This window comes from Eucyclogobius newberryi, unplaced genomic scaffold (assembly GCF_026437365.1).
Source record: "Eucyclogobius newberryi isolate DKJ021-1_F unplaced genomic scaffold, fEucNew1.0.hap1 SCAF_18, whole genome shotgun sequence".
Lineage (NCBI taxonomy): Eukaryota > Metazoa > Chordata > Actinopteri > Gobiiformes > Gobiidae > Eucyclogobius > Eucyclogobius newberryi.
Window position 1 is genome coordinate 20,254,400 of NW_027315812.1, and position 24,843 is coordinate 20,279,242.

At 39.8% G+C, this 24,843-nt stretch overlaps 2 protein-coding genes across 7 annotated transcripts in view; one reads left to right on the forward strand and one right to left on the reverse strand.

Moving 5' to 3' along the window:
- The window catches only part of LOC140364662 (sickle tail protein), a 115,540-nt gene extending 92,530 nt beyond the window's left edge, over positions 1 to 23,010 (reverse strand). For 2 of the 6 annotated variants that reach the window (XM_072450924.1, XM_072450922.1), the window contains exon 1: positions 22,428 to 23,005. In XM_072450924.1, the coding sequence (XP_072307025.1) occupies positions 22,428 to 22,719 (292 nt within the window). In that variant the 5' untranslated portion in view covers positions 22,720 to 23,005. Of the gene's footprint in view, positions 1 to 22,427 lie in introns of all 6 variants that reach the window. The other 4 variants (XM_072450927.1, XM_072450925.1, XM_072450923.1 and 1 more) reach the window with 4 other exon arrangements.
- LOC140364663 (P2X purinoceptor 5-like) lies at positions 4,309 to 5,790 on the forward strand. Its single transcript, XM_072450931.1, has one exon. It carries the CDS (start codon positions 4,360 to 4,362, stop codon positions 5,602 to 5,604), a length of 1,245 nt encoding a protein of 414 aa, XP_072307032.1. The 5' UTR covers positions 4,309 to 4,359; the 3' UTR covers positions 5,605 to 5,790.
- Positions 23,011 to 24,843: the final 1,833 nt, after the last annotated feature.

The window sequence follows — 24,843 nt, forward strand, 5'->3', positions numbered from 1 at the left end:
AGGATGTCTGTGTGTGTGACTTATTTTAGCAAAGCAATTAGACATCAACTCAAATGTATTAAACAAATATGAAATCAGGACTAGTGTAGAATAGGATTACACTGATGTATACTGTAAAACAGGACTTTGTGACAAAATGAGACCACTGCGTGCTGTCCGCAGCTAATAATAAAGTGTCAACCTGGAAGTAAGTGAAGTAAGCAAAGCAGCACTCTGATTGGCTGCAGCCCAGATTAATTTTGCCATCGGAAAAAGCAGTTTTTAAGCCGTGCACTCGTCTGAAAATGTACATACAAATACAAGGGTTTGTGAGAGTCAAAGAGATTTAAATATTTCCACTCAGGTAAAGCTTAAAAACTCATTATCCCATTAAATTAACACCAACAAAAAATATAATATAATCTTTTTAATATAATAATGATAATAATAATATTCATAATAATAATATATAATGTTCTTGATTTGACATTTAATTGAGTATTTCCCAAAGCTGTTAAGGCCAGTGCAGTTTTAATCATTTCTTCTGACTAATGTTTTCTACTTACGTTTTTATCTTTTATCTTTAAAAAACACAAATTAGTCACACTGGCTCGAGCAATAAGACCACAAATCAACAATCTGACTCTGAACCAAACATTGCAGCAGACGCACGTTTAAATAATTCAACGGAATCAAACAGCTTTAGGCAAAATGACAGCAAATAAGTAGATTTATAGTCGTGTAAGAAGCGCAGGTCATGAACTAGTGATAAACAGACTAACCCTCAGCGCCCTCTGCTATTCCCTCTGTCGGAGCTTGTAATGATGTTTTTGAATGCGTTGAACTGTCGCTGACCCCGAGCGCGCGCGCGCACACACACACACACACACACACACACACACACACTCATTAGCACAGGCCTTGCAAGTGGATGTCTCAGTCTAAACTCTACGCTGAGCTTCCATAACTACCAGTGTGTTCAAATGTCAGCTGGTGCATGACCCTCTACGCAACTTCAAACTGGAACCAAGGCACGCACTCGTTTTGATGGTATTACAGGTATTACATGTGGAGTATGGAGGAACTACAGAGGTCAGTGACAGTGACACTCAGGCGAAAGATTTCATAACTATTGATAATTAGGCCCGAGCCCCAGCAGGGCGGAGGGCCTATTGCTCCCGCAACGCAGCCGAAGGCAGCGTTGCAACTGTCTGCGCCCGCATGTTTGGTACCCCGTCGCCCCTGGCAAGTACAGTGAACTAGCCCATGTCGAAGGCATGGATCATGCATACTTACTCCTGCTATGACAGAAATAGTCGACAATGAGTGAATGGGCGTAGCCCATTCACTCATTGTTGACAACAGCAGCGCGAAGCGCTGCATTCCTCCAAAAACCCTCCTGGCACCGTCCTGAACGCGAGAGTCCATGCCGCAGGCATGGGCCATGCTTGTATCTGCTCAAATCAATGGAAGTCTATGGGGAGTGGGCGGGGCATCCCGACGGAATAGGGAGTGACGAGCGCGTAAGCGCTCGTAATGATGATTCCTCCCCATGGCGGCATGGGGAAGGCTTAGAGCTTTCAAACGATGTATAATTTGTTGTTATAGTGGAAACGGCTATATTGTTTTTGCTAAAAATATTATTGCTCCCTATTGCTCACTATTGCTCCCGCAACGCTGCCGAAGGCGCAGCCCGCATGTTTGGTACCCCGTCGCCCCTGGCAAGTACAGTGAACTAGCCCATGCCGAAGGCATGGATCATGCATACTTACTCCTGCTATGACAGAAATAGTCAACAATGAGTGAATGGGCGTAGCCCATTCACTCATTGTTGACAACAGCAGCGCGAAGCGCTGCATTCCTCCAAAAACCCTCCTGGCATCCTGCTATGATCACAAAAGCCAATCACAAAAATGCCTAAACTTTTACGGCGTAGTCGTAGCGATGACAGAAACCTCCCATGTTATCCCTATGGGAAAACCGCAAAATCCCTCAAACCACCACATTTTTACGCTTCACACTTTAACAAACTCCTCCTAGGGCGATTGTCCAATCAAACTCATATTTGGGGAAAATCATCTACACAAGCGGGGCATCAAAAGTTATCCATATTTTGATTTTAAGTGCTACGGTCTCTGTTTGGCGGACCCGCAAATATATGTCACAAATGGGAAAACAGCGAAATCTCTAAAATGACCACATTTTTACACTTCACACTTTAACGAACTCCTCCCAGGGCGATTGCCCAATCAAGCTCATATTTGGGGAAATCATCTACACAAATGGGGCATCAAAAGTTATCCATATTTTGATTTTAAGTGCTACGGTCTCTGTGCCGTGGAGCTGCAAATATACTGTCACAAATGGGAAAAACGCCAAATCCTTGAAACGTTCACATTTACGCTTCACACTTTAACAAACTCCTCCTAGTGCGTTTGGCCCACCGATCTCAAAATCGGTGTACCTCCTCTAGACAAGTGGGGCATCTAAAGTTATTCAAATTTTATGGATAACATTTACGGTCTCTGTGCAGCTGAGCCGCAAACTTTTCGCAGAATTTGGACTATTTGGCCTTCAGAGTAGCCTATAAACAAGAGTTTTTCCAAATGACATGACATTTTGCACACAATTCTCATTTGCCATCCCCAAATTAAAAATATGGGAGCCAAAGTCATATTTGGTAAAGCGTAGCCGTAGCGATGACAGAAACATCCCATGTTATCCCTATGGGGAAACCGCTAAATCTCTAAAATGACCACATTTTTACACTTCACACTTTAACAAACTCCTCCTAGGGCGATTACCCGATCAAGTTCATATTTGGGGAGAATCATCTACACAAGCGGAGCATCAAAAGTTATCCATATTTTGATTTTAAGTACTAGGGTCTCCGTGCGGTAGAGCCGCAAATAGATGTCACAAATGGGAAAAACGCCAAATCCTTGAAATGTTCACATTTATGCTTCACACTTTAATGAACTCCTCTGTGGGCAATAGCTCGATCAAGCTCATATTTTGGGAAAATAATCTACACAAGTGGAGCATCAAAAGTTATCCATATTTTTATTCCAAGTGTCACGGTCTCTGTGCGCTGGAGCTGCACATTTGACCGACATTTGTGCGCAGCATTGTACATGTACAATGTGTCACTGCCGTAGTTCTTAGACAATTGCGTAAGCGCCATCTCTGTAAAATGCAGAGAGCAGAGTCGGAAGGCCGGCGGCCCGCGAGGGCCGTTAGATGCCGCTTGCGGCTTTAATTTCTCTTGTAATTTCTCTTTTTAAAATGCATATTCAAGCGATTAGTACAAGGGTACGTGACCACAGAGGGAGCGTAGTGTATCTCTGGGATGTAGACCCCTTACAATGGTCATTCATGGATACTGGACAGGTAAGAGTCCACATGTGGTCTGAACACTAAAGCTAATGCAGAATAAAGCATACATAGAGTATAGAACACATAGTAGTAGTCATAATTTGGTGTGAAGCTAGATAGAATAGTAACAGGAACAAGGAATGAGTGAGAAATATATAAATAAAGATAAGATCATTTGTTTAATCTTTTTTTTTTATTCTAAATGCAAAATTAATTTCTAACTTAACATCATAAAAATATGCTTGAATATTTTCTGTTTGGAATTTCAGTCGCTGGATTTAGTATTTTCTTTTTCTGTTTTTATAAGGATTTTTTGGGTCCGTATAGCCAAAAATGCTATACTGCTGGTTATTATATCATGAATCAATCAATTTATTGAGAGCTGGATTTGAACTCAACAATGCTGCAGGTGCTCACATGGATCGCATGTGTGGCACGCAGAATGTATTTGTGAAGTTTTTTTTTCCCAGTTAAGACATTTTAAATGAAAAATTCACCTTTTAAATTCATTTTCAAGCTCTCAACTTCAAGAGTATATATTACTTGTAAAATTTATTGTGAATTTGGAAATTTGGTATTAGCAACTGATCCACGTGAGTGAATCTAATCTTCGACTTTTGCTGTAAATTATTCCATTGCAAATTTTATACTCACATGAATTTGGGGACTTGAAAATCAATGCATGGAATAGTATATATGGTGCTTAAAATTGTAATCAACAAATTACCTTCCATACATTAAAGCACAAAGTTTCAATCTTTGTACAAGTGTTATTCACACTGTGACAGATAAAGCCAAAGTAAAAAAGAAAGTGTAAAAGTAGTATAAAATCAGGAACAGTAAAAATCTAGTAGGATAGAAAATGAAAGTTCAGCCAAGTTAATTCTACCCAGACATGTGACCAATGCAGCCTTACAGAGCAAAGGTCGTCTGCGTTCAGTGTTTGCAGCTTGATAAGAGACAGCCTCATAAACGTCATATTACTCGCTGGACTGTGCTGATGAAATGACATCTCAGGGGAGCTTTTTCCTTTCTCTCTTCAACTACCAGACTGAGAAATATGTCGTCACCAAAAAAAGAAAGATTGGCATTTTATACAGACTTTATCAGCTTGCTGTACTGGCATATATTATCGGATGGGTGTTTGTGATCAAGAAAGGATACCAGGAAAGAGAGGAAGCCATCCAGAGCTCTGTCTTCACAAAACTAAAGGGTGTCGCTTTGACCAACAGCACAGAAACGGGCCTTCACATTTGGGGAGAAGAAGACTACGTAATACCTCCGAATGGTGAGCAAGTCTTCTTTGTGGTGACTAATTTAATCGAGACTCCGAATCAGAGGCAGGGGTTGTGTCCGAAGAGCTACAACGTGCCGAGTGGGAGGTGTGTGAGCGACAGCGACTGCGAGAAGGGAGAGCCCGTCATAGTTGGTCATGGAATCAAGACTGGAGTTTGTGTGAAGAAAACTGGAACATGTGAGATCCAAGCGTGGTGCCCAGTTGAAAATAGCACCAAACCACAAAAGCCCTTACTGGCTGCAGCTGAAAACTTTACCGTCTACATCAAAAATGTCATTCGTTTTCCAATGTTTGAGTTCTCCAAGTCAAACGTGCTAGAAGTCAATGACGCAAATTACCTAAAGAACTGCACTTACGACAGCAAACGCCATCCCTACTGTCCAATCTTTTGTCTGGGACATCTGGTCAGTTGGACGGGCCATGACTTCCAGGAAATGGCTTCCAAAGGTGGTTCTGTCGGGATTGTGATTGAATGGCAGTGCGACCTGGATAAAGACCATTCCCAATGCAAGCCACAATACAGTTTCACAAGCCTGGGAATAAATACGAACGACTCATCAACATCAGGATACAATTTCAGATATGCCAAGTATTTTAAGGACCAGAATGGTAAAACGTTTCGCACTTTGTACAAGGTGTATGGGATCCGCTTCGATATCATGGTCAATGGGCAGGCGGGTAGGTTCAGTATTATCCCGACAGTGATCGCACTGGGCACAGGGTTCGCTCTTCTGGGCACTGGGGCCTTCGCCTGTGACATGATTCTGCTCTACATGACGAACACTGGCTCTTTTTACAGAGAGAAGAAGTTTGAAATGGTCAAGAAAGATTTTCAAAAGGATGGTGACGATTCCAAAGCGACACAATATGAGCGAAGACCTACTTCAGAGAAAGAGCTTATTAATTCAATGGCTAAAGAAGGAGAGCGGTCCACTATCGAAACACAGGACTGACACACTCCACCTTGTTGTCGTCTGAAGAAGAAGCAGATGTCACATTCTCACCAGAATTCTGACTTTTGTAGTGGCTCCATTTTGAAAAAGGTTAATGCACATACCTGGGTCTGTCAAATGTAGATTAGATTAGGATTTCTGGGTCATTGATCTTCAAAGAATATCGGCCACACTTTATAAAAGAAAGAAATCCACTCTGCCCAAGAGTCTTCGGGCTAGCAGCACCGGACTGGCACAGCTTAGTCTGACAGGGAGTTTTGGAGGCTGAAATAACTGATAGATTGTAGAACAGGCATGTCCAAACTACGGCCCGGGGGCCAAATGCGGCCCTTAGACACATTTTTGTTAGCCATCCTGCTTCCTGCTAAGTTGATCCAAACAACAAGAAGCAGTAGCTTTTACAGTAAAATTGGAAAGATTAAGCATTTTGATGTTATACCAACCTAATGTTCCAAGTCTTATTAAAGGTGTGGTGGCTCATCCAAACTATGTCAAATGCAAAATTTTGAATGAATCACTTTGTCATTCAACAAATTCGATATTGTCAGGTTGTTTGTGGCCCTTTGCCCCGTATAAGTTTCAAAATGCGGCCCTCAGTGAAAAAAGTTTTGGACACCCCTGTTGTAGAACAAATGCTAATTATTATCACAATATCAAATTTACACGATATGATCACGTTCTACAGGTGGTGGATGGTAATGTTTATCTACAGTATTGTATCTTGGTATCTACTATGTTTTTATGATCTGTTTTGATTTACACTGTGGGGCAAGAGCCTGTACTTTCACCTATATTCCTGCACATACTGGAGAGAGATTGAAGAATTTATTCGGAATGTCAAATGAATTATTCGGTTAATCAATAATTGTGATTATTCAGGTCACAATATAATTTTAGATGCAAAATTAAGTCTTCTTAATTGCTTCCAAATGTAAAGTACTTTTTTGTCATTAACTTATTTGTAGTTACATGTCATAAACCTGGTCAAAAACTGGAATAGACATGGGATTTCAGTGTTGTCTGGTCATGATCTCGATAATTGTGACAAATCGTTGGTAGATCTCACGTCATATGTATCTCTAGACCTCTCACTCCAAGTTTTGCTGCTAAATGAGTAAATAAATATAGTTAACTTTGCACTCCATAGCATTACTCTCCCTTGTCACACAAATGGTCACAATGCAGAATAACAAATACATCGAACTTGATTGTCATTGGTCCTTAAGTGCACTTCAGCTCATTCTGCAGCATTTACAAGAATTATTCATATTGAGCGTTCAAATACCACTGGAAAATTAAATATTTATCTGATCTTTTATGGGTTGTTAGAGTACAAATGAACAAATATGACTTCTCTTTTGAAAAATCTATTGCTTCTACACAAATTCATTATACATTATGCATCATCAGAATTCTTGAAAGGAAATGAATGCAGATGAATAATCGTTGAATCACATTTGATAAAGCTTCCTCTTTATGAAATGTGTTAACGTCAATACACACTGAGATTAAGCCGAACAGATCCGTTGATTGCTTGTCAGAGAATTTCAAAAGTTTCACAGGCAAATTATGAAGGAAAACATTGACAAGTTTATAGCTACAAGTACATTTTTAAATCTTTGTGAAGGCTGTGAAACAAAGATGAAAAATCATATCTTGTGCTGATTATAGATGGATTGGTGTGATCACATTTCAGATCTGTTTTAAGAATCCTGTTTGTCCTGGTTTGGCTCCCTCTTGTGTAACATAAGGGCCATTTTGTCTGTTTTTTCCTCTCCGGTCTTCCCAGTCACTCACAGTAAAATACAGCATTACATAAGCGGGCGTGTTCAAGTAGTGGCTTTGGACGGCCTTCACTGTCCATTTACAAAAGTACTCACTGCTTATGATGAGACACAATCTCACAAATGGCCGTTGAAGGCTGAAGTTGACAAATAATGGCAGCTGGAAAGAAATTCTATATATAACAGTTACAACATGGTTCACGGGAAATAATTTGATTCAGGAAAAAAAAAAAAAAAAAAAAAATTAAGACTGTTAAAACAATAATGTGAATGGGACTTGGGTTCGCCTTTAGTACCCTCAGCGTTTTTCCCTTATTTTGTACTATGAGGCAAGTTTTAGAAAGTATACATATATTTTCTTTTTGTCACAAGTTTATATATATATATTTTATAAGCACAAGAAAGCTGTTGGACTGATCTCTTCTATTTTACTCTGATTATGTTTTAAATAGACAAATGTTTTTAAGGAAGTAACTTCATGTAGCTTTAATAGAGTTGTAAGTTTATTTTAAACTCTTTGCAGCAGTCCACACGTATTTTGTACTTACCTAATGCATTCTAAGCATTCTAAATATTTACCACACTGAGTTTATACGTGCTTTTCACAACTCTCGCCGTCACGGAAATGCTAACAACAACTAGCATGCTAACAGCGCATTTCCTGCTTCCTGCAACACTCTAGTATTAGACGCAGACAGTGCACAATGGACTGATTTTGACACAAATAGATGTGTTTACAATATATCTGTACTAGTAAAACAGATTTTACTTTATTACATGACAAAAATAAATATCGCATACAGCCCCTTTAACTTACCCTTTTTTATTCCAAAATTTGCCAATCATGTTTAAGTTGTTCTGCCTTATCAAACGTAGCTTGAGTAACTGCTTCTAAATTATGTCTTTTAATCTCTGTGAAGTGCCTATCACGTACGTATTATGCAATTTCTATAATGACGCTGCTGATAAATAGTTGCTTAAATCATGTGTCAGATTTGTACATGGCATTTTCCCGTCCAGCATCACATCTCCTGCTGTTAATATGAATACATCTCAAATCCGCTCCGCTCGCTCTCTCTAGCCAGAACGCTGCATCAGTCTGCGCATGCAATGACTTCATCAGCCAAGTGTATGACTCTTTTGAAAAATCCCCTGCATTTGAAAGCCGCCGAGGGAGCTGCTGCACTTTTTAAATATTAGTTTTCACATATCTCCAAAAAGTCAGAGCGCCACTCCAACGGAACCAATGTCGGAAACTACTTTTTAAAGAAGACACATTATGCTTTTGCCTGCTGTATGACTCACGTGATCATTATGTTATATTTTGGACATTTTAAATCACAATGTTGATTTTAAATGACTTAGACCGCTGCAGTTCATGGCCCAAAATTGTGTATTTGCGACACTGCTGAACACTACGAGTATCAAAAAAGGAGCCAAGGCTTCTTTAATGTAGTATAAGTATGGAAAAACATGCACAATCACTCTACACCAGGCATGTCCAAACTACGGCCCGGGGTCCAAATGCGGCCAACAAAAACAACAAAAAATTTTACTTTTTACTTTAAAATTGGGAAAAAATTCAAGCATTTTTATGTTATACCAACCTAATATTAGTGTTCCAAGTCTTATTAAAGGTGTTGAGGCTCATCCAAACTATGTCAAATGCAAAATTTCAAATTATTCACTTTGGCATTCGACAAATTCGACATTGTTGGGTGTTTTTTTTTTTTGCCCTCTGCTCCGTATAAGTTTTACACTTGACCAATACAGGAAAAGCGTATAGGTTCAAACTTTGCCAGAAGAGCAGCAACATCCTATACTTCCTGGAGTTGACTTTCTTCTCGGTGTGAAAGTGGATCTAATTGTACTAAGTGTACAGCTGGGGGCGCTGTGAGCAAAGAGCTATTCAAATAAAGTGGAGGAGGCTTACCGCACTTTCACTCATGTCAAAGGCCTAAGTGTTCTCCATTGTAATTATGTGAAGTGCAGCTGCTGAACCTTCTCAGGATCAGACAGGGCAGAGAAAAGATGTGAAGCCAGCGCAGATGATGGGAGGAAAGCTTGGTTTTCTGGACCACGTTTTTACCTTTACTGACTAACATGCTTTTTAACAGAGTGGCATACTTTTTGGAGTTAGTAGTAGTAGTTGGTACTCAGTTTGTACATTTACTTGTGTAACTTTTTCAAGAAATTGTACTTCTTGGAGTAACTTCCTGACACTATATTTTTACTTGAGTAATATTTCTATTGAAGTAACAGTACATAAAAGTGTTATTTGAAACGTATCTTAAAATCAGAAATCAGATGTTACGTCCAGTAAAAGTGCTATATAAAATGCATGCTAGTAGTAGTAGTCATAGTAGAGGAGAAATACTGGTGTAGTAGCAATAATAGTATGTGCAAGTGCAGAAAATGTTAAACTAAGTACACAACTGTTATTTCCATTTATGTTTAATATTTTGAAGTAATGGCAGAGGAAACGAGAGAAGGGCTAGGAATTATAAGTATAAACCTTCTCATGATTATATATATAAAGCTGTGATTCCTGACTTTCACACCAGGAAAGGTGGAACATTATTAAATCTATCTTGCTTCCAGGAAAGGTAAAAAAAGTACAAAGTTATATTTCAAAGTAATAGTGTTACTTCAAGTTCACATGCTTTACTTAATTTACTGAAACACCTTATGTAACACCATAGCAATTAACTTTGCCATTACAGCTCTAACAACCTGCCTGTGTGTGTGTGTGTGTATATGTGTGTGTGTGTGTGTGTGTGTGTGTACGTCTGTGTGTGTGTATGTACGTCTGTGTGTGTGTGTGTGTGAGCGTGTGTGTGTGTGTGTGTGCGTGCGTGTGTGTGTGTGAGCGTGTGTATGTCTGTGTGTGTGTGTGTGAGCGTGTGTGTGTGTGTGTGTACGTCTGTGTGTGTGTGTGTGTGAGCGTGTGTGTGTGTGTGTGTGCGTGCGTGTGTGTGTGTGAGCGTGTGTATGTCTGTGTGTGTGTGTGTGAGCGTGTGTGTGTGTGTGTGTGTGTGTATGTGAGTGTGTGTGTGTGCGTGCGTGTGTGTGTACGTCTGTGTGTGTGTGAGCGTGTGTTTGTGTGTGTGTGTGTGAGCATGTGTACGTCTGTGTGTGTGTGTGTGTGAGCGTGAGTGTGTGTGTGTGTGTGTGTGCGTGTGTGTGTGTGTGTGCGTGTGTGTGTGTGTGTACGTCTGTGTGTGTGTGTGTACGTCTGTGTGTGTGTGTGTGTGTGCGTGCGTGCGTGTGTGTGTCTGTGCGTGTGTGTGTGTGCGTGTGTGTGTGTGTCTGTGTGTGTGTGTGTGTGTGCGTGCGTGTGTGTGTATGTGTGTGCGTGTGTGTGTGTGTGTGCGTCTGTGTGTGCGTGCGTGCGTGTGTGTGTGTGTGCGTCTGTGCGTGTGTGTGTGTGCGTGTGTGTGTGTGTCTGTGCGTGTCTGTGTGTGTGTGTGTGTGTGTGTGTGCGTGCGTGCGTGTGTGTGTATGTGTGTGCGTGTGTGTGTGTGTGCGTCTGTGTGTGCGTGCGTGCGTGCGTGTGTGTGTGTGTGCGTCTGTGCGTGCGTGCGTGCGTGTGTGTGTGTGTGTGTGTGTCTACTTGCATTTGCGTAAATCGACAGTGGCTCACAGTAGCCCTAAGTGTTATTCGAAGCAGGCGGGTCACAGTAGTCTTAATGGCAGCAGAGCAGGCCGATCTGACAGACATTATGTGAACTGTGATTGGCCCTGAGCCAGTCCACTACATGCAATTACAGCACAAGCATTCTGCCATCTCTGCATTTGAGAGATTCAATTAATTCTGGTTAACCCTGGCTCTTGGACAACCAGTACGGACCAATAATGTGGCCTTTTATATGATTTGAAGGTACTCTCTTCATATTTGCTGATATGAGGCCAGATAAATGGTCCGTCTAGTTCATTTTTTATATATTAGGGTTTTAATTAGGGGCACATGAAGCACTTTATCAGGTCAAATCAAGGTAAATAAGTTGCTTTTGGGTTTAATAAGATCCAAATGTGTTCATAAACTTATGTACTAACTTTTCTGGTGGAGGGTCAAGCATCTTCTTCTTCTTGTCTTCAAATGTTATTGCATTGTCTATTGCAAAAAATACCTTGCAAAACATGGCAGAGATGTACAAATTGAATACCATACTTTGAAACATTGTGAAGCAAAGCAATTGCATCTCCACTGAGACAAGCAGGTGGCAGACCCTTCACCTGAAAATGTACACACTTTAGTTTTATGTTTAATTCAAGCTGTGGTCCCTGATTTTCAAACTACGAAGTGAGAACTATGTTTTTAAATCTATATAATATCTATCTATCTATCTGATTCTGATTCTTCCTCTCATCACGCTACATTTTCTATGCTATCCAAACCTCCTCCACACCTTCTTCATCTCAACAACAGAACCATCAGCCTCCTCAGCCTCTCCATCTCCTCACAAACACCACCCTCTTTTGTCTGAGTTATAACTATAAGTCTGAGTCTTCCTTGTGGAAACCATGGAATATGAGCTCAACATAACTTGCCTCGACATCTGAGAAACAATCATTACAAAAACTGGCTGTAATTCCTGTGATTCTTCATATTGCTGCCTTCTCTCAAATGTTTAAGCTCCTGGAGTTGTTAACAATGTGCACTTTCTTATTTTTTAAACATCTATCACAAATCTAATCACAAAATCCCACAGCATTAAATTCTCACTGATGCTGATGATTTGCATATGGTGCCAACCTGACTAGCATCCATCTTATAAACTCAGCAGCCACACAGGTGTTCCCTCACATTCCTACGAACAGGCCGATGCATGAAGTATCTTAAAAACAATAGTACGTTGAACTGTCATGCCAAAATCAACCAACCAGCCCTATACTCTGCCTGGCTAAACTCCATTTATAACATTTAAAAGTGCTCTCAGTGCTCCAGGAGCTGCAGAAAGCTGTAAGATTTTATTTTCAGTCAGATTTAAGGCTGCACCTTCCTGTTTGGGCACGTATCAGGCGGTGTACGTCGTCAATAAACTTTATGAGGAGCTGTCTGGACTTAGACACAGGGGGATGAGGCCTGATGGAGTGTGCAGTTAAAGACAATTCTCCGCTTGTTTATGCGTTTGGATGTAGAGCAGGTTTAAATAGGCCTCTGACTATATAAATCAGTTTTGTTTGATGGTATTTAGTGGTGTTTATTTAAAAAAGCAATACTATATTTTTTTTCTGGAGGTATTTATTATTATGCTATAACATAACCATGCATAGATTATTATTATTATTATTTTACATGGAAAACATTAACATTGGAAACAGAAATATCTATTCAAACGGCTTAAAAATATAAATTGTACCATTCACTTTCTGTTCAAAACTGCAAAAAAACAATTTCACTTGCCTGGAAGTTAAGTCCATAATGATATCTCTTGGTATTTTTACAGATCAATAATAGTCGGGTCACCATTTTCATCTCCCTGAGTTCAGATGGGCGTGATTGACAGGTGCATTAACCAATCAAGGGTACGCATGGTCCTTCCTCATCAAAATAAAGGGGCTGCTCACAAGGAAAAAACACAAAGGGACTGAAACACACTAAAGATTTATGCAGAACTAATAAGCGACAAGTTTGTTTTTGTTCTAAATGACAGACGACCAATGAGCTCTTCTGTTTCACATGCATCAGGAAATACACAAATCTGATTGCACGGTTTTGTTTGAGTTTGGCTTGAAACACGACTGAGGGGCCGGTGACCAAACTCTGAATAAAGAATTGGAGTGTATTCTGTATTCAGTTTTTCATTTTTGTGTGTTTATTGTTAAAAAAAAAATGCTATCTGATATTTTTTTACCCTGCCTTTACAACACAGAGTCTGCATTTTTATTTTTAAGTAATTGCAAGTACAGAGCAGTGGGCGGTTGAAAACTAAAACTTTCTGAGCGCTCAATTAAGATGACTGGTGTGGCGATGCTGTATACATAGATGTATCAGAAAATGTCTGAAATGCTTCATACTGTGTGTCACTTTGCAGGTTGTGGCAGGCTCACCCACCACTGTGAACTCCATGCCAAGGCTGGATGGCCTTCTTTAGGTGCCAGGAGGTTCACACATCGGATCCTTTTAGTGTTATATGTTTGTGCCCCTTCCTACTTGTGAGTCCTGGTGCGGAGAGCGGAGGGTCACGTGATATGTCTGAATTATCTGTAAGTTTTTTCCTCTTGGAACTCCTTACAGAGTTGAGATTGCGTGAAAAAGTCTCATTTAAGGATTTTCTTTTGATTTTAAAAGACAAAGAGAGTAAATCTAAAAAAAAAAAAAAATATTTTGTTTTCTTTTCTTAAATGTCTTGTGTAATGTTTTAAAATGTGTGTGCTGTTATGTCTTTACTTTGCCCCAGGTCATCTTTGAAAAAGAGGTCTCAATCTCAATGGATTCTTACCTGGTTAATAAAGGTTAATTAAAAAACAAAACAAAAAAACATAAAATAACAAAGTATTTGTTCATTCATTCTTTATTATGGCAAATTAAGCTAAATACTATATTACTAAAGTTGTATTTACATAATATGCCACCTTTAAGGATGTTATAATGCCATGTGAATTATTACTTCACCATAGGCCGTCCTTATGATTACAATTTTGAAATGTTTGCTAGAATTGTTTTGCTGTAGTGTTTTGTCAGCAGCATGCAGAGATCTTCAGTATCATCTTTTATAGTTTGTACTGTATATTGCTATAATAACATTGTTGTCCCTGTGACGAGCTGGCCCCTGTCCAGGGTGTACCCCGCTTAAGGCCCAAAGTCACTGGGATAGTCTCCAGTCACCCGCGACCCCTAACGGGAATAAGCAGCTGAAAATGAATGAATGAATGACATTGTTGTCTTTGGGCAAGACACTTTGCTACTGCTTATGGAGACATTAAGGCCCCCAGCGTCAGGCAGGCGGTTTTAATGTTGAATCTGACAATAACAGTGCCAGATTAAGGTCATGAACTCTAACACAAGATTACGCGGCTACAGAAGGCTTAGTCAAACGAAAACACTCAAGAATGTGTCAACTGAGAAATAGCTGATAGGTCACTAAGTACTTTAGACCTAAAGCTTAACTAACAGTGTGTCCCTGGTCTGCAGTGATTCTTAATATACGTTTTACTAAATAACATGGGCCTGTTATCTGCATCTACATCACACGCTCACACATCAGGTGGACCACAGGGAGCTCGAGTGGTGGGACATATGCTTTCACTGTGTTTCTGTAACTTCTGTAAAATGCTGTTAAATACAACGAGGATAACATTAGTGACATTACTTTTATACAAACGGTAAGTCAGTGTAAACTTAAGGTATTAACAGACCAGCTTGCAATTCCTCCTTAAACATAACAAGGAACAATCTGTTTCCAGTTTCACTGGATTTATCCAGTTAGATATATTGCTTCCATAGATGATTTACATTTTACACATTTGGTGAAGCAAGTCAAATGAATGAGGTAATGAACTGGCATATTCAGAACTACACTGTTTGACTAACTTTACAGGTAAAATGCATTGAGTTTATATGGATGGAATCATTTTTTCATTGTGGTTTAGGTTTTAATTTAATTTTTCAAAACATTTCAATTCCAATTGGATAAGCAAAATATTCAGTTTACAGTGTGCACATAATTATGTTAAGCGTTATCCATGAGAGAAGATTAACATTATAAAAGGCCCTAACATAAGCATTTCAGAGTCTGTTTTTATGGAGAGCTAAACTACTATTTTTTTTTTATACTGTATGAATATTTCTATTCACAGCATGAAGACAGGTTATTTACTTCTCCTAATTATTGCAGCCTTTGGAATGTAATTGTTGCAGTTATGATTAGTCTTTGAGCCTTATTGTTATTCAGTTGTTAAAATATTACCAGGTCTGGACTCTTTTGTTCACAAGTCGTTGTGATGTGATTGGATTTGACTGCTGGGGTCTGCAGAGACAATAGTTTGTGTGTTAGCCGCAATTACAGGCAGACAAACAGATATCCAAACACAGATCCATACAGCACTGCACACCACATGTGCCTGAGAGCCAGAGGGAGAGAAAAGAGGAGGTGGAGACATATTGATTTGTGTGTCGACTCTAGTGGAGAGGAAAACCCTGAGGGAGTCCTGCCATCCGCTTATACCCGACCAACACACAAACATACCACCGCCACTGTCGGCTAAATTAACTGCATTTAAACAACAAAACACTAATAATGAAGTACGGTTCGACAAGTGAGGAGTCTGATGAGAAGGAATGTGAGTACTGGCCAGAACTGGTCCTATCTGTTCGGCTGTCCAGTATCAAAACTACTAATTTAAACAAGTTGTGTACAATTAAATTAAGTAAAACTACATAATTGCATTTATATATAAAATAAATGTCCTTATATATATTTATTGGTCTTTAGGCTGTATTGGAAAAAACAGTGTAGCTTGAAATGGGGATGAAGTTGGAAAAGACAACCACATCTGCCACAGATGCTGCACAAAAATTCACCAAAATAACAAAAATTATACTGTCTAAAAATATCAGATTGAGATTTTTCCGATCAAAATCAAGTTTGAAATTCTTCTATTTTCCAATGGTAAAGTCATGTGTGATCAAGCCAGATGAAGGTAGGTTAAAGAGGCACTGGGTAACTTTTCTAAAGGAGAGAACTACTGTATTTAGCATTTTTTTCAGGTATTTTATTGCTAACATGAACACTCTTACTTGTTCCCATGGAGATAGATTAGTACTTTGGAACATTCTTGGTAGAGATATATAATTTTCTTGGCGACAAGCAAGATTCTCAATCAGAAAAGTTACATAGTGAACCTTTAAGATTGACTTTAGTAGTGAAATCTGTCCCTTGCATTTGACACATCCCCAAAAGTCAGGAGTGCCCAGAGAGAGATTCACTTTGTCTTTTAATCTTAAACTGAATTTCCCTTTAGATTAGTCCTTTTTGTAGAACTCATCAGCAGTATAAGGGAAAAGTGCCCCCAGCTACAGCCAGCAACAAAACACCAAAGTCAACAGGAGGGATTTGTTCCACACAGTCCCAAAAACCAAAGCTCTTTCTTCTTGCTCAGTGGCCCAATTCCTGTCTGTTGCTTTTTGAGGGATGAGTCACTTTTAAAACACAAAAATCCCCCGGTCCTCGAACGTGCCATTAGTTCACCTGCACTTCTTCCTGAGTCACTGGATTATTCACCCGGTGCTTATTGACATGACAAAGCCCAAAGCTGAGTTGTTGCACACAGCTCGAGGCTTTTGTGTCACAGTCAAAAGAGACTCACATTTCAGAGATTAGAGACAGTCTAAAAAACCTTGACATTAAAAAAACTCAAAAAGGAACAGGAGCTGACTACAAAGTGTGACGTACTTAGACTTGTGTATACTCGATCATTGAGGGCATTCTTTTGAGCGCTTGCAATAATTGTGTAACTTTTTATTGCAATTCTGTAAGAATGATATGAAGCAAAGCAGGAGCAGATATAGCCTGAGGTAACACGTTTATGGTTACCAACGTGATGACAAAATAAAACGGTATGTACATCGAATCACAATGAATTATTACTTTTACATATGTTATAAATGATTAAAATGTTAAATGTGCAACTTTTCTGGAGGAAGATGTGCTACCTGGCCAAGTTGCAGGTTACAAACATACCCGTAATATAATAAATGCAAGATGTTTAAGGCCATACTGTGAAACATTTCAGGTAAAGCAATAACATATCCATGGAAACCAGCAGGGTAGCCTACACCCACCAGAAAAGTGCAGCTCTGATTACCTGTTTTAAAATAGTATATATAGATGGGTTTACTTATTGTTAGGAGTCAAGTTGTGTAGTGACGTTGACATCAAAAGGCTAATTTTACTGATCACATTGTGGGTGGGGTTAGTAAGCTAAATCTTAATTCTCATCACAATATATACCCTTTAACTTTTGTTCAATCAAAATGACCTATTGCTTAAAGGAGACATATTAGAATTTTTGATGTACTTAGTATTGAGATATAACATAAGTAGATCCGCATTTTACACTTTTTTCTTTGTAAAACATGTTATTGATCTAAAATGTCTCGGTGCTAGAACCAGCTTCCTTGACTTCATGTATAAAACTGCAATACTGATAAGCCCCGCCTCTTTATGGTGACATTTTTTAAAGTGGCTATTCTGAGTCTTAGTCTTTCAAATAATCACAACTAAACAATGTCAGCGGGGATAGGGGGTAGGAGAAAACAGGAATTTTCTGCGCACATGAGCCTCAGTTGCAGGACTGCATTAAATCAAACACGTATGGATCAATGGAAATACAACTTTGAATAAACTGATGATGATGAAACACAGTTGTAAAAAGGTTAAAAGCTCATTAAAGTTTGTTTTAAATGGTATGCTCCCTTTGAGAAATTGGTACTAGTAACATGCCTGACTGATCTGTGTTGGGTTCAAAAAGGCCATTTCTTTCCTTGAAGTGTCGCAAGTTGTCAGAGAAAAATAAATTAGACTAGCAGTTAAAACCACCACCTGGAACTGCAATTAATATAATCCCTACTTTGGGCTTTAGTGTCAAAGAAATACACGATTACGTCTTCGTACCCAAAGTCTTCTCCATTACTCAAGGCTCATAAAGGAAAGGCAGACCACTTGTGCATGTCCAGACGAGCATGCAGCGTCTTGTCAAGTCCCTTGCAGTGATTTTGTATCATTATTTCACTCGAAAAATAATGATTCAAAAGGAAATTCTCGGGACAACGCAGGAATGTCTTAATCATGTCTAACAAACAAGCTAAAGCAACAATGGTGAAATGACAATGCATTCAAGAAGCTACAGATCAGAGAACACTGTCAAGCCCCTCATATAATTAGCAGCTCATTCGTACTGACGCATGCATCCCTCACTCACCAAGCGCTTGGGTCGGCCAAAACACCAAAGCAGATTTTATCTATCTGTGAACAGGAAGATGCATGGTAGTCTGGATCAAAGGCCTGGGGAAGTTATGCGAGCCCAACAAGGCAAATAGAAAAAGGGTGGGTTCAATTGCAAGGACTGAGGTCATTATATAGTTAAGTCATTCCAGACCAACGCTTTCGTTCAGAAGCGTAATGAAGACTTGTGCATCGAATTAAGATAAAACAAGAGATACAAATACTCTTAATGAAACTGTTCCGTGCAGAAAGCAATGGGAGGTTAGTATTGTTTTGTTGGTGTTTGAGTGTTAAAGTTGTTGGAAACATAACATAAGTTCATGAAAGGTTGTGTAATGGTTTGTGTCCAGTGTTGTTGTGAATTATGCCTATTTTTGTCTCTTTTGTGGATGTACTTTATTATGAAATTGTGTTTTAATCGCTTTAATAGGTGTCTTGTCAAATTTTGTATTAGTCAACTCACAATGATAATTATCTTAACACCAAGTCATTTCCAAAACTTCAACAAAACAAAGGCAAAGATCTTAAATGGCAGGATATAAATGCACAAAAGCTGCAGGGCATCAATTATGTATTTGACTGAATGACAAAATGTAGGGGCTTTCTGCTTTTTTGTTATTAATCTGCTTGAAAACCTGAAACATAAACATCGCAATCATGTTCAATGTTTTAACAATAAATAAACTTCATTGTGGTTGACAGATTTTCTCTTTTAAAAATCCACTTCAAATCTGGAGACACATATACCGTATTTTCCGGACTATAAATTGCACTTTTTTCCATAGTTTTGGCCGGGTGCTACTTATATTTATATTTATACTTATATACTTATACTCCGGAGCGACTTAAATGTGATATTATTTGTTATTTTCACACTTGCAACCTTATTTCATACTCCAGTGCAACTTATATATGTTTTTTTCTTTCGGCTTATACTCCGGTGCGACTTATAGTCCAGAAAATACGGTAGGTTTAAGGAAATCATACATATCTTTTGTTCAAGAATGCAGTTTAAATGTAGTTTTATTTTACTTGATGTGAGTCTTGTTTGGTTTGAGAGCAGAAAGTGTCTGGTCGATTGGGGTTATTGCAACTCTGACGTCAGGATGTATTTTCAGCATAAATTGGTTAAAGCAGAATTTCACACAAGAATTTCCAGCAACGATTTTCTTCTCCAACTTGACCCAAGGAAGAAGGTTGCAGCACAGGTTTGATACCGTCTCACGCCAAAGCTGTTTCTGAACCTGTAATGTATCCTCCATGGACAGAAAAATGTCAAATGGATTCCCCTCGCCCCGGAAGCTGCCACTTGACGACTGAAATTGGACCCTCTGGCAAATACTGTAGCGCTGAGCTCTGAAGGCTTCACACACTGGAAATGTCAGCTGTCATATACACTTATTGTCTCCTCCTCTGCTCTGCCCGACCATGTAGAGCCGGCGCTTTAGATACCGCCATGCCCCGCGCACAGCATTGGCCTGAGAGGCGACGGGCAGGGCAAATTGGAACACCTACCAGTTTGCTAGTTAAAAGGACAGGGAGCATGACAGGGCGTCTAGGGCCACTTCTGTAACAAGAGTGTTCTCGGAAAAGAAAATGTCTGTCACCTTAGAAAGAGTTTAAGAAATGTACAGGGTATTTGAGGCTACATAAATGGAGAGACTTGAACTCCAAAGTATATTAATGATATTTAGGAGTGGGCAATGTTGAATGTATATCTTGTTGTCTTGCTTTTTTTTAACAGCACATAAAGAATTTGCAAAAATATGTCGGTGAATGTCTTGGTTGAGGTTCAATTCTGGAACAAAAAACATGAATAGTTTGTAAAATTAACCACGAAAGGGCAGAAATATTACAGTTTTACCCTTGTTTGGAGGATTACACCAAACGCTTCTGTCTCTTTTTGAGGTCACTTTTCAAAGGTGAAAATTATACACTTGATACTCTTATTTTGCATATCTCCTACCCAACAATCTGAAAAAATATCACATATCAATTTCAAAAGTTCAAAGGTTAAATATGTTGCCAATCACAGGGTGGATCTGCATGATTACAAAATGCCTCAAAAGCTACTGATGGATTTGAATAGTTTCTAACATTTACATTTGACCATTTTGGGCCATCTAAACAATTATTTTTTTAAACTGTATAGTACCACTTGAGTTAGACCGGCTTCAGTGGCTTTTGCAGTTCCAGTCATGAATTCAATTTTAGCTAGCTTTTATTTTAAACAGTTATGTCGTGTTTTGTCCTGGTTGAATAACAAGTAGTTCAGTCCAAATTTAGTCATGATCTTGGTTTGAATACTGCTGTAATAGACCAATTGAAATTAGACAATCTCTGTGTAGTTATAAGTCCATAACGAGACATTTACAAAGTTCTGAGTGTCCTAAAAGACAAAAGTACGACTGGCAGTGGCCACAGAGGACCTCCATAAACTGCAGAGACAAGACACATTTGGATTATTCCTTTTGATGGCACTTTGAGTTTTTGTTTTAGCATGCTAGAGCATCTCCCAACAACGGAGGCAAGCGCTGTCAAAATATGACAGGGAGAAAAATGAAGAGCAGAAAGACGCTGAGACAAAGACATGGTAGGGGTGGTGGTGAGTTTGGGCGTAAGCAAAACAAAAGACCATGAAGTAGGACAAGAAATGCATGCAAAAATATCACTGAGTCACTTCCTATGGCCTCAAAAAGAAATAACTTCCTGTTTCTCGTAAAAAAACACCATGGGAACAATTTATAAATTAATGAAAACCGCTTGTATTATCTTTGAACTGACCCTAACCCGGGAAAGGGAAGCGGAGCCAAAAGAAAAAAGCCATTATTTTGATACAAAGGACACTGGAAAATGTACAGACGACAACATCTGGTTTGCAGTAAGAGCCTGCCCTCTCATAACCCCTAACCTGTCTTTACTGAAGGGGGGGGGGCTACACACACAGACACAACCCCAGACCTGTTGATTTCCCAGCATGCAACGCTCACATTCCTGACCTCCTTCTGTCACTCTTTCACTTAACTCACCCCCTGCAACCGCATAAACTCGATTTGAAAGTGAATTAAGCGCTAGAATGTTTGATCTATCATAGAGTCCAGCAATAATTCATGCTATCTCAATGATCAAATCTTCTTGAACGTTGGGCTGTCGCTTGAAAGTTTGCACCCTACTGAGTGTGGAATTTGGTGACAAGAACAAAAGAGGTTGATAAGACTCTTTTCCCCACCTCTTGTTCACAAACGTCTTAATCAGGTTGCACCCGACCAAGATAGAGGCTGTGGGATGTCCCTCATTTTCAGCTCAACCTACTAAGAAACGTCAATCTCATTTGATGAATTATTCAGACAAATACCTGTGTCGCTGCAACGACTTGCCAACTGATGCTTAGCAAACAATTGTAAGCTTTCAACAAGGTGAGAAAAGTATTGCAAGTGCCTAAGTATACAGCGGGTTGCACAATATTGAAGCCAACACCGTGAAACTGCCAAAGATGCTTGTTGACAGATGGATTTCAATAAATACGAGGTGCTACGACTCTGAGTTGACAATACACGTTATAGGGTTCGATGACTTTGAATCAGAATTTGTACTTTCAAAATCATCGAATTGCAAATGCATCCCTGGAGACTTTTTTATTTTTAACATCAAATCTGAAATGCAGGTGATTTTTGTGTTATTTCTTTATGCAATGTAATGGCTAAACTTTGTAACATATAATTATACCAGAATCTTTCAGCAATTTTGATTATTTGAACAGTGAAACTTAACAAAAGGTGCACTTTATATAAATTAACTATTGGCGCTCCCACACAGTCTGTTTATAAAGTTACTACTACTCCACAACATATCAGTCAGTGCTACTGTCTTTTGATGCTACAACACAGCATCCAACGTACAATCCATACAGTTCATACTATTTTGAATGAAAAGTATATTCTGTAGCGAAAGGACTAAGTCTATAAATAATGCAAAATGGTGATTGATTTCAATGAAAACCATGCAATAAAACCTAACATAATAACTTGATAATGACAGAACATTGCTCAAGTTTGTCATCCCGAAAACCTTTAAAAAGTCTTTTACTTACTGTTTGCAGTGCCTCCATGCTGACTGGACACTTTTGGAGGACTGATCTTGCTCTTTGGATGTGCCATGTTCTCTCTCCTCTCTTCTTGACAGGCCAGTTGGTTCTCATGTTTGCTTTGCCCCTTGTCCAGCGCCGCGGCTCCGGTCAGCGACTTCTGCCTGCTCACAGTCCCGTCGCTACCTGCCCTCATCAGCTTCTCCCCCACCCGCGATCGACTCGCCGTACCGGGGCATTCCTTCCGCGGCGACGGCAGCTTGGAAGAGGGTCTAGCCAGCCTGGAAGCTTTAGACATTCCTGATCACACGCTTTAAAGCCCCTCTATCACCCGACGCGTGCCTCCCAAAGGTGCTCCAGCCTGCTTGCGGTGGGTGCTCTCCGCTAACAGCGTGTTGTGACTAGCGCAGGTAGACTGGAAGACTTGGAAGAGGAAGGAGGGAGGGCTCTTTTGGGAAGTCAAGGGGGTTAATAGCTGCTTCAAAGGTGTTCTTCTCCCCCGGGTTGAGTTCTTAAGCTCATCCTCCAAGGCAAATAGTAGGTGTGTTTTGAAAGTGGCGAAGCAAGTAGGACAGACCTGTGGAGTGACTTAAAAACTTCTCCAGTCAACACATCGCTTGTCAGAATCCAACAATGTAACTCCAATCCTTCCAATCCTCGCAACCGTTTGTATGTTCGCTGTCTCAATCGTCTTGTCAACTTCTCTGATCGAACAATTCCATCTTGCTGCCAGCACTCGCATGCACTCTGCTCCTTTTCGGCTTGCTGTTCCGCGCTTGATGCTCAGCGGGTAATCATTCCAGCAGAAAGAGAGCAGAAAGGAAAAGATTTACAGGCTGCAAGGCAAAAGCGAAAAGGACAAAAAAAAAAAAAAAAGGAAAAAACAACGAAAGTGCATGAGAAAGCTTGTCTTCCTCAGGTGCAGATGTGCAAAGCGATCCAGATGTGCGCGCTCTTCTCCCTTACGTCATCAGTAAAACCTCTAGTGCAATCGCTGGCTTCAACTCTATATCTTTTCCCCCCCTGGTTTTCCCTCCATCCACTTCTCGCTTGCTTACTGCTGGTCACATGTGGAGATGTTCAGGCGCAAAAGAGCACACACACACACCAGAGCCGGAGTGTGTGGTGGAATTTACAGAGAATTAAAGAGCAGAGAGGAGGGAGCGCTCCAGCCAGAACAAGTGGGGCTGTGGGGATGTGCTGTGCCAAAGCCGTCAACTGTGGATTGGAACAGAGAGGCTTAAAACAAGTGATCACTCTGGTTCATGTTTGACAGTTTTGCCTTCGTAACAGATCGACTATTGTTACTCGCAAAAAGCATGACAAGGATAGCGATTACTGTAGCACGAGACTGCTCTAAATCCACTAGTAGGTCTCAAAATATAACGCTGACATATTTGTTAAGGTTTGCTTTGGTATAGATGTTTTTTTTTTGAGGATGTAGCATGAAATGTGGACAAGAGAGGGGAGGACATGCAGCAAATCATCAGAGCTGGAATCAAACTCAAACACCAGCTGCACAGGGAGCATTGCATATGTGCTTTTCACTTGTCAGCACCTTTTTATTTTGTTAATAAAAATTAATGGGGAAAAGCAGGTGCCGACTCCTCCACCCAAAAAGTTACACCTTTAACATTGTTTGTGAGATGATACTTCCTGACATTATTGTACTGTGAATAAGGCAAATGCTAGTTAGTGTGGGGCAGATAAAGATTTGTACATCCTCTGTATTTAAAGCAGTTGCCATTGGATGACATGGAGCATCTAATACACCCATTACATCTCTGCATTCCCCCCAGATCTCTTAGTAAAGTCCAAAAACCCTCCTTGAACGTATAGTATAATACAATTCATACTATACAATACAAAATATCCCAACAGTATAGGTTGAAATGCATTTATCCTTGTACATTCCTGCTGATACTACACCAACCAACTCACTAAGGCTCAATCTGCTCAACTGGTTTGGATTGATTTACTTTGCAGACAGATCATTTGACACGCTGGCCCACATCAGGTCAGCCGCATCACGTGCACGATATGATGGGCAACCCAACATGTGACTAAACTGAATGCCATGGCATGCCTACTCCGACTTCACACTAGAAAATGGATTACAGCAAAAGCAAAGGCTCAACGGTGTCCGGGCGACGCGTTATAAAAGTGCAACAATTCATCAGGGTTAGAGCGCCGACATGGGGCGTTTCTGCACAAAGAAGATATCAAAAGTTCAAGGATGTTATTTACTGCCATCCCATTATGTATTGTTCAAGTAGATACAAATAAATACATGTTATCAATCAACCCTCCAAACAGCTCAAACCACTAAGCCTTTTTAACATGGCAAAATCCCCTAAACTGTATATGAAAATGTAATCATACTGTATCTCCACATTTCAAAAATCCGACTGACCTAAATATT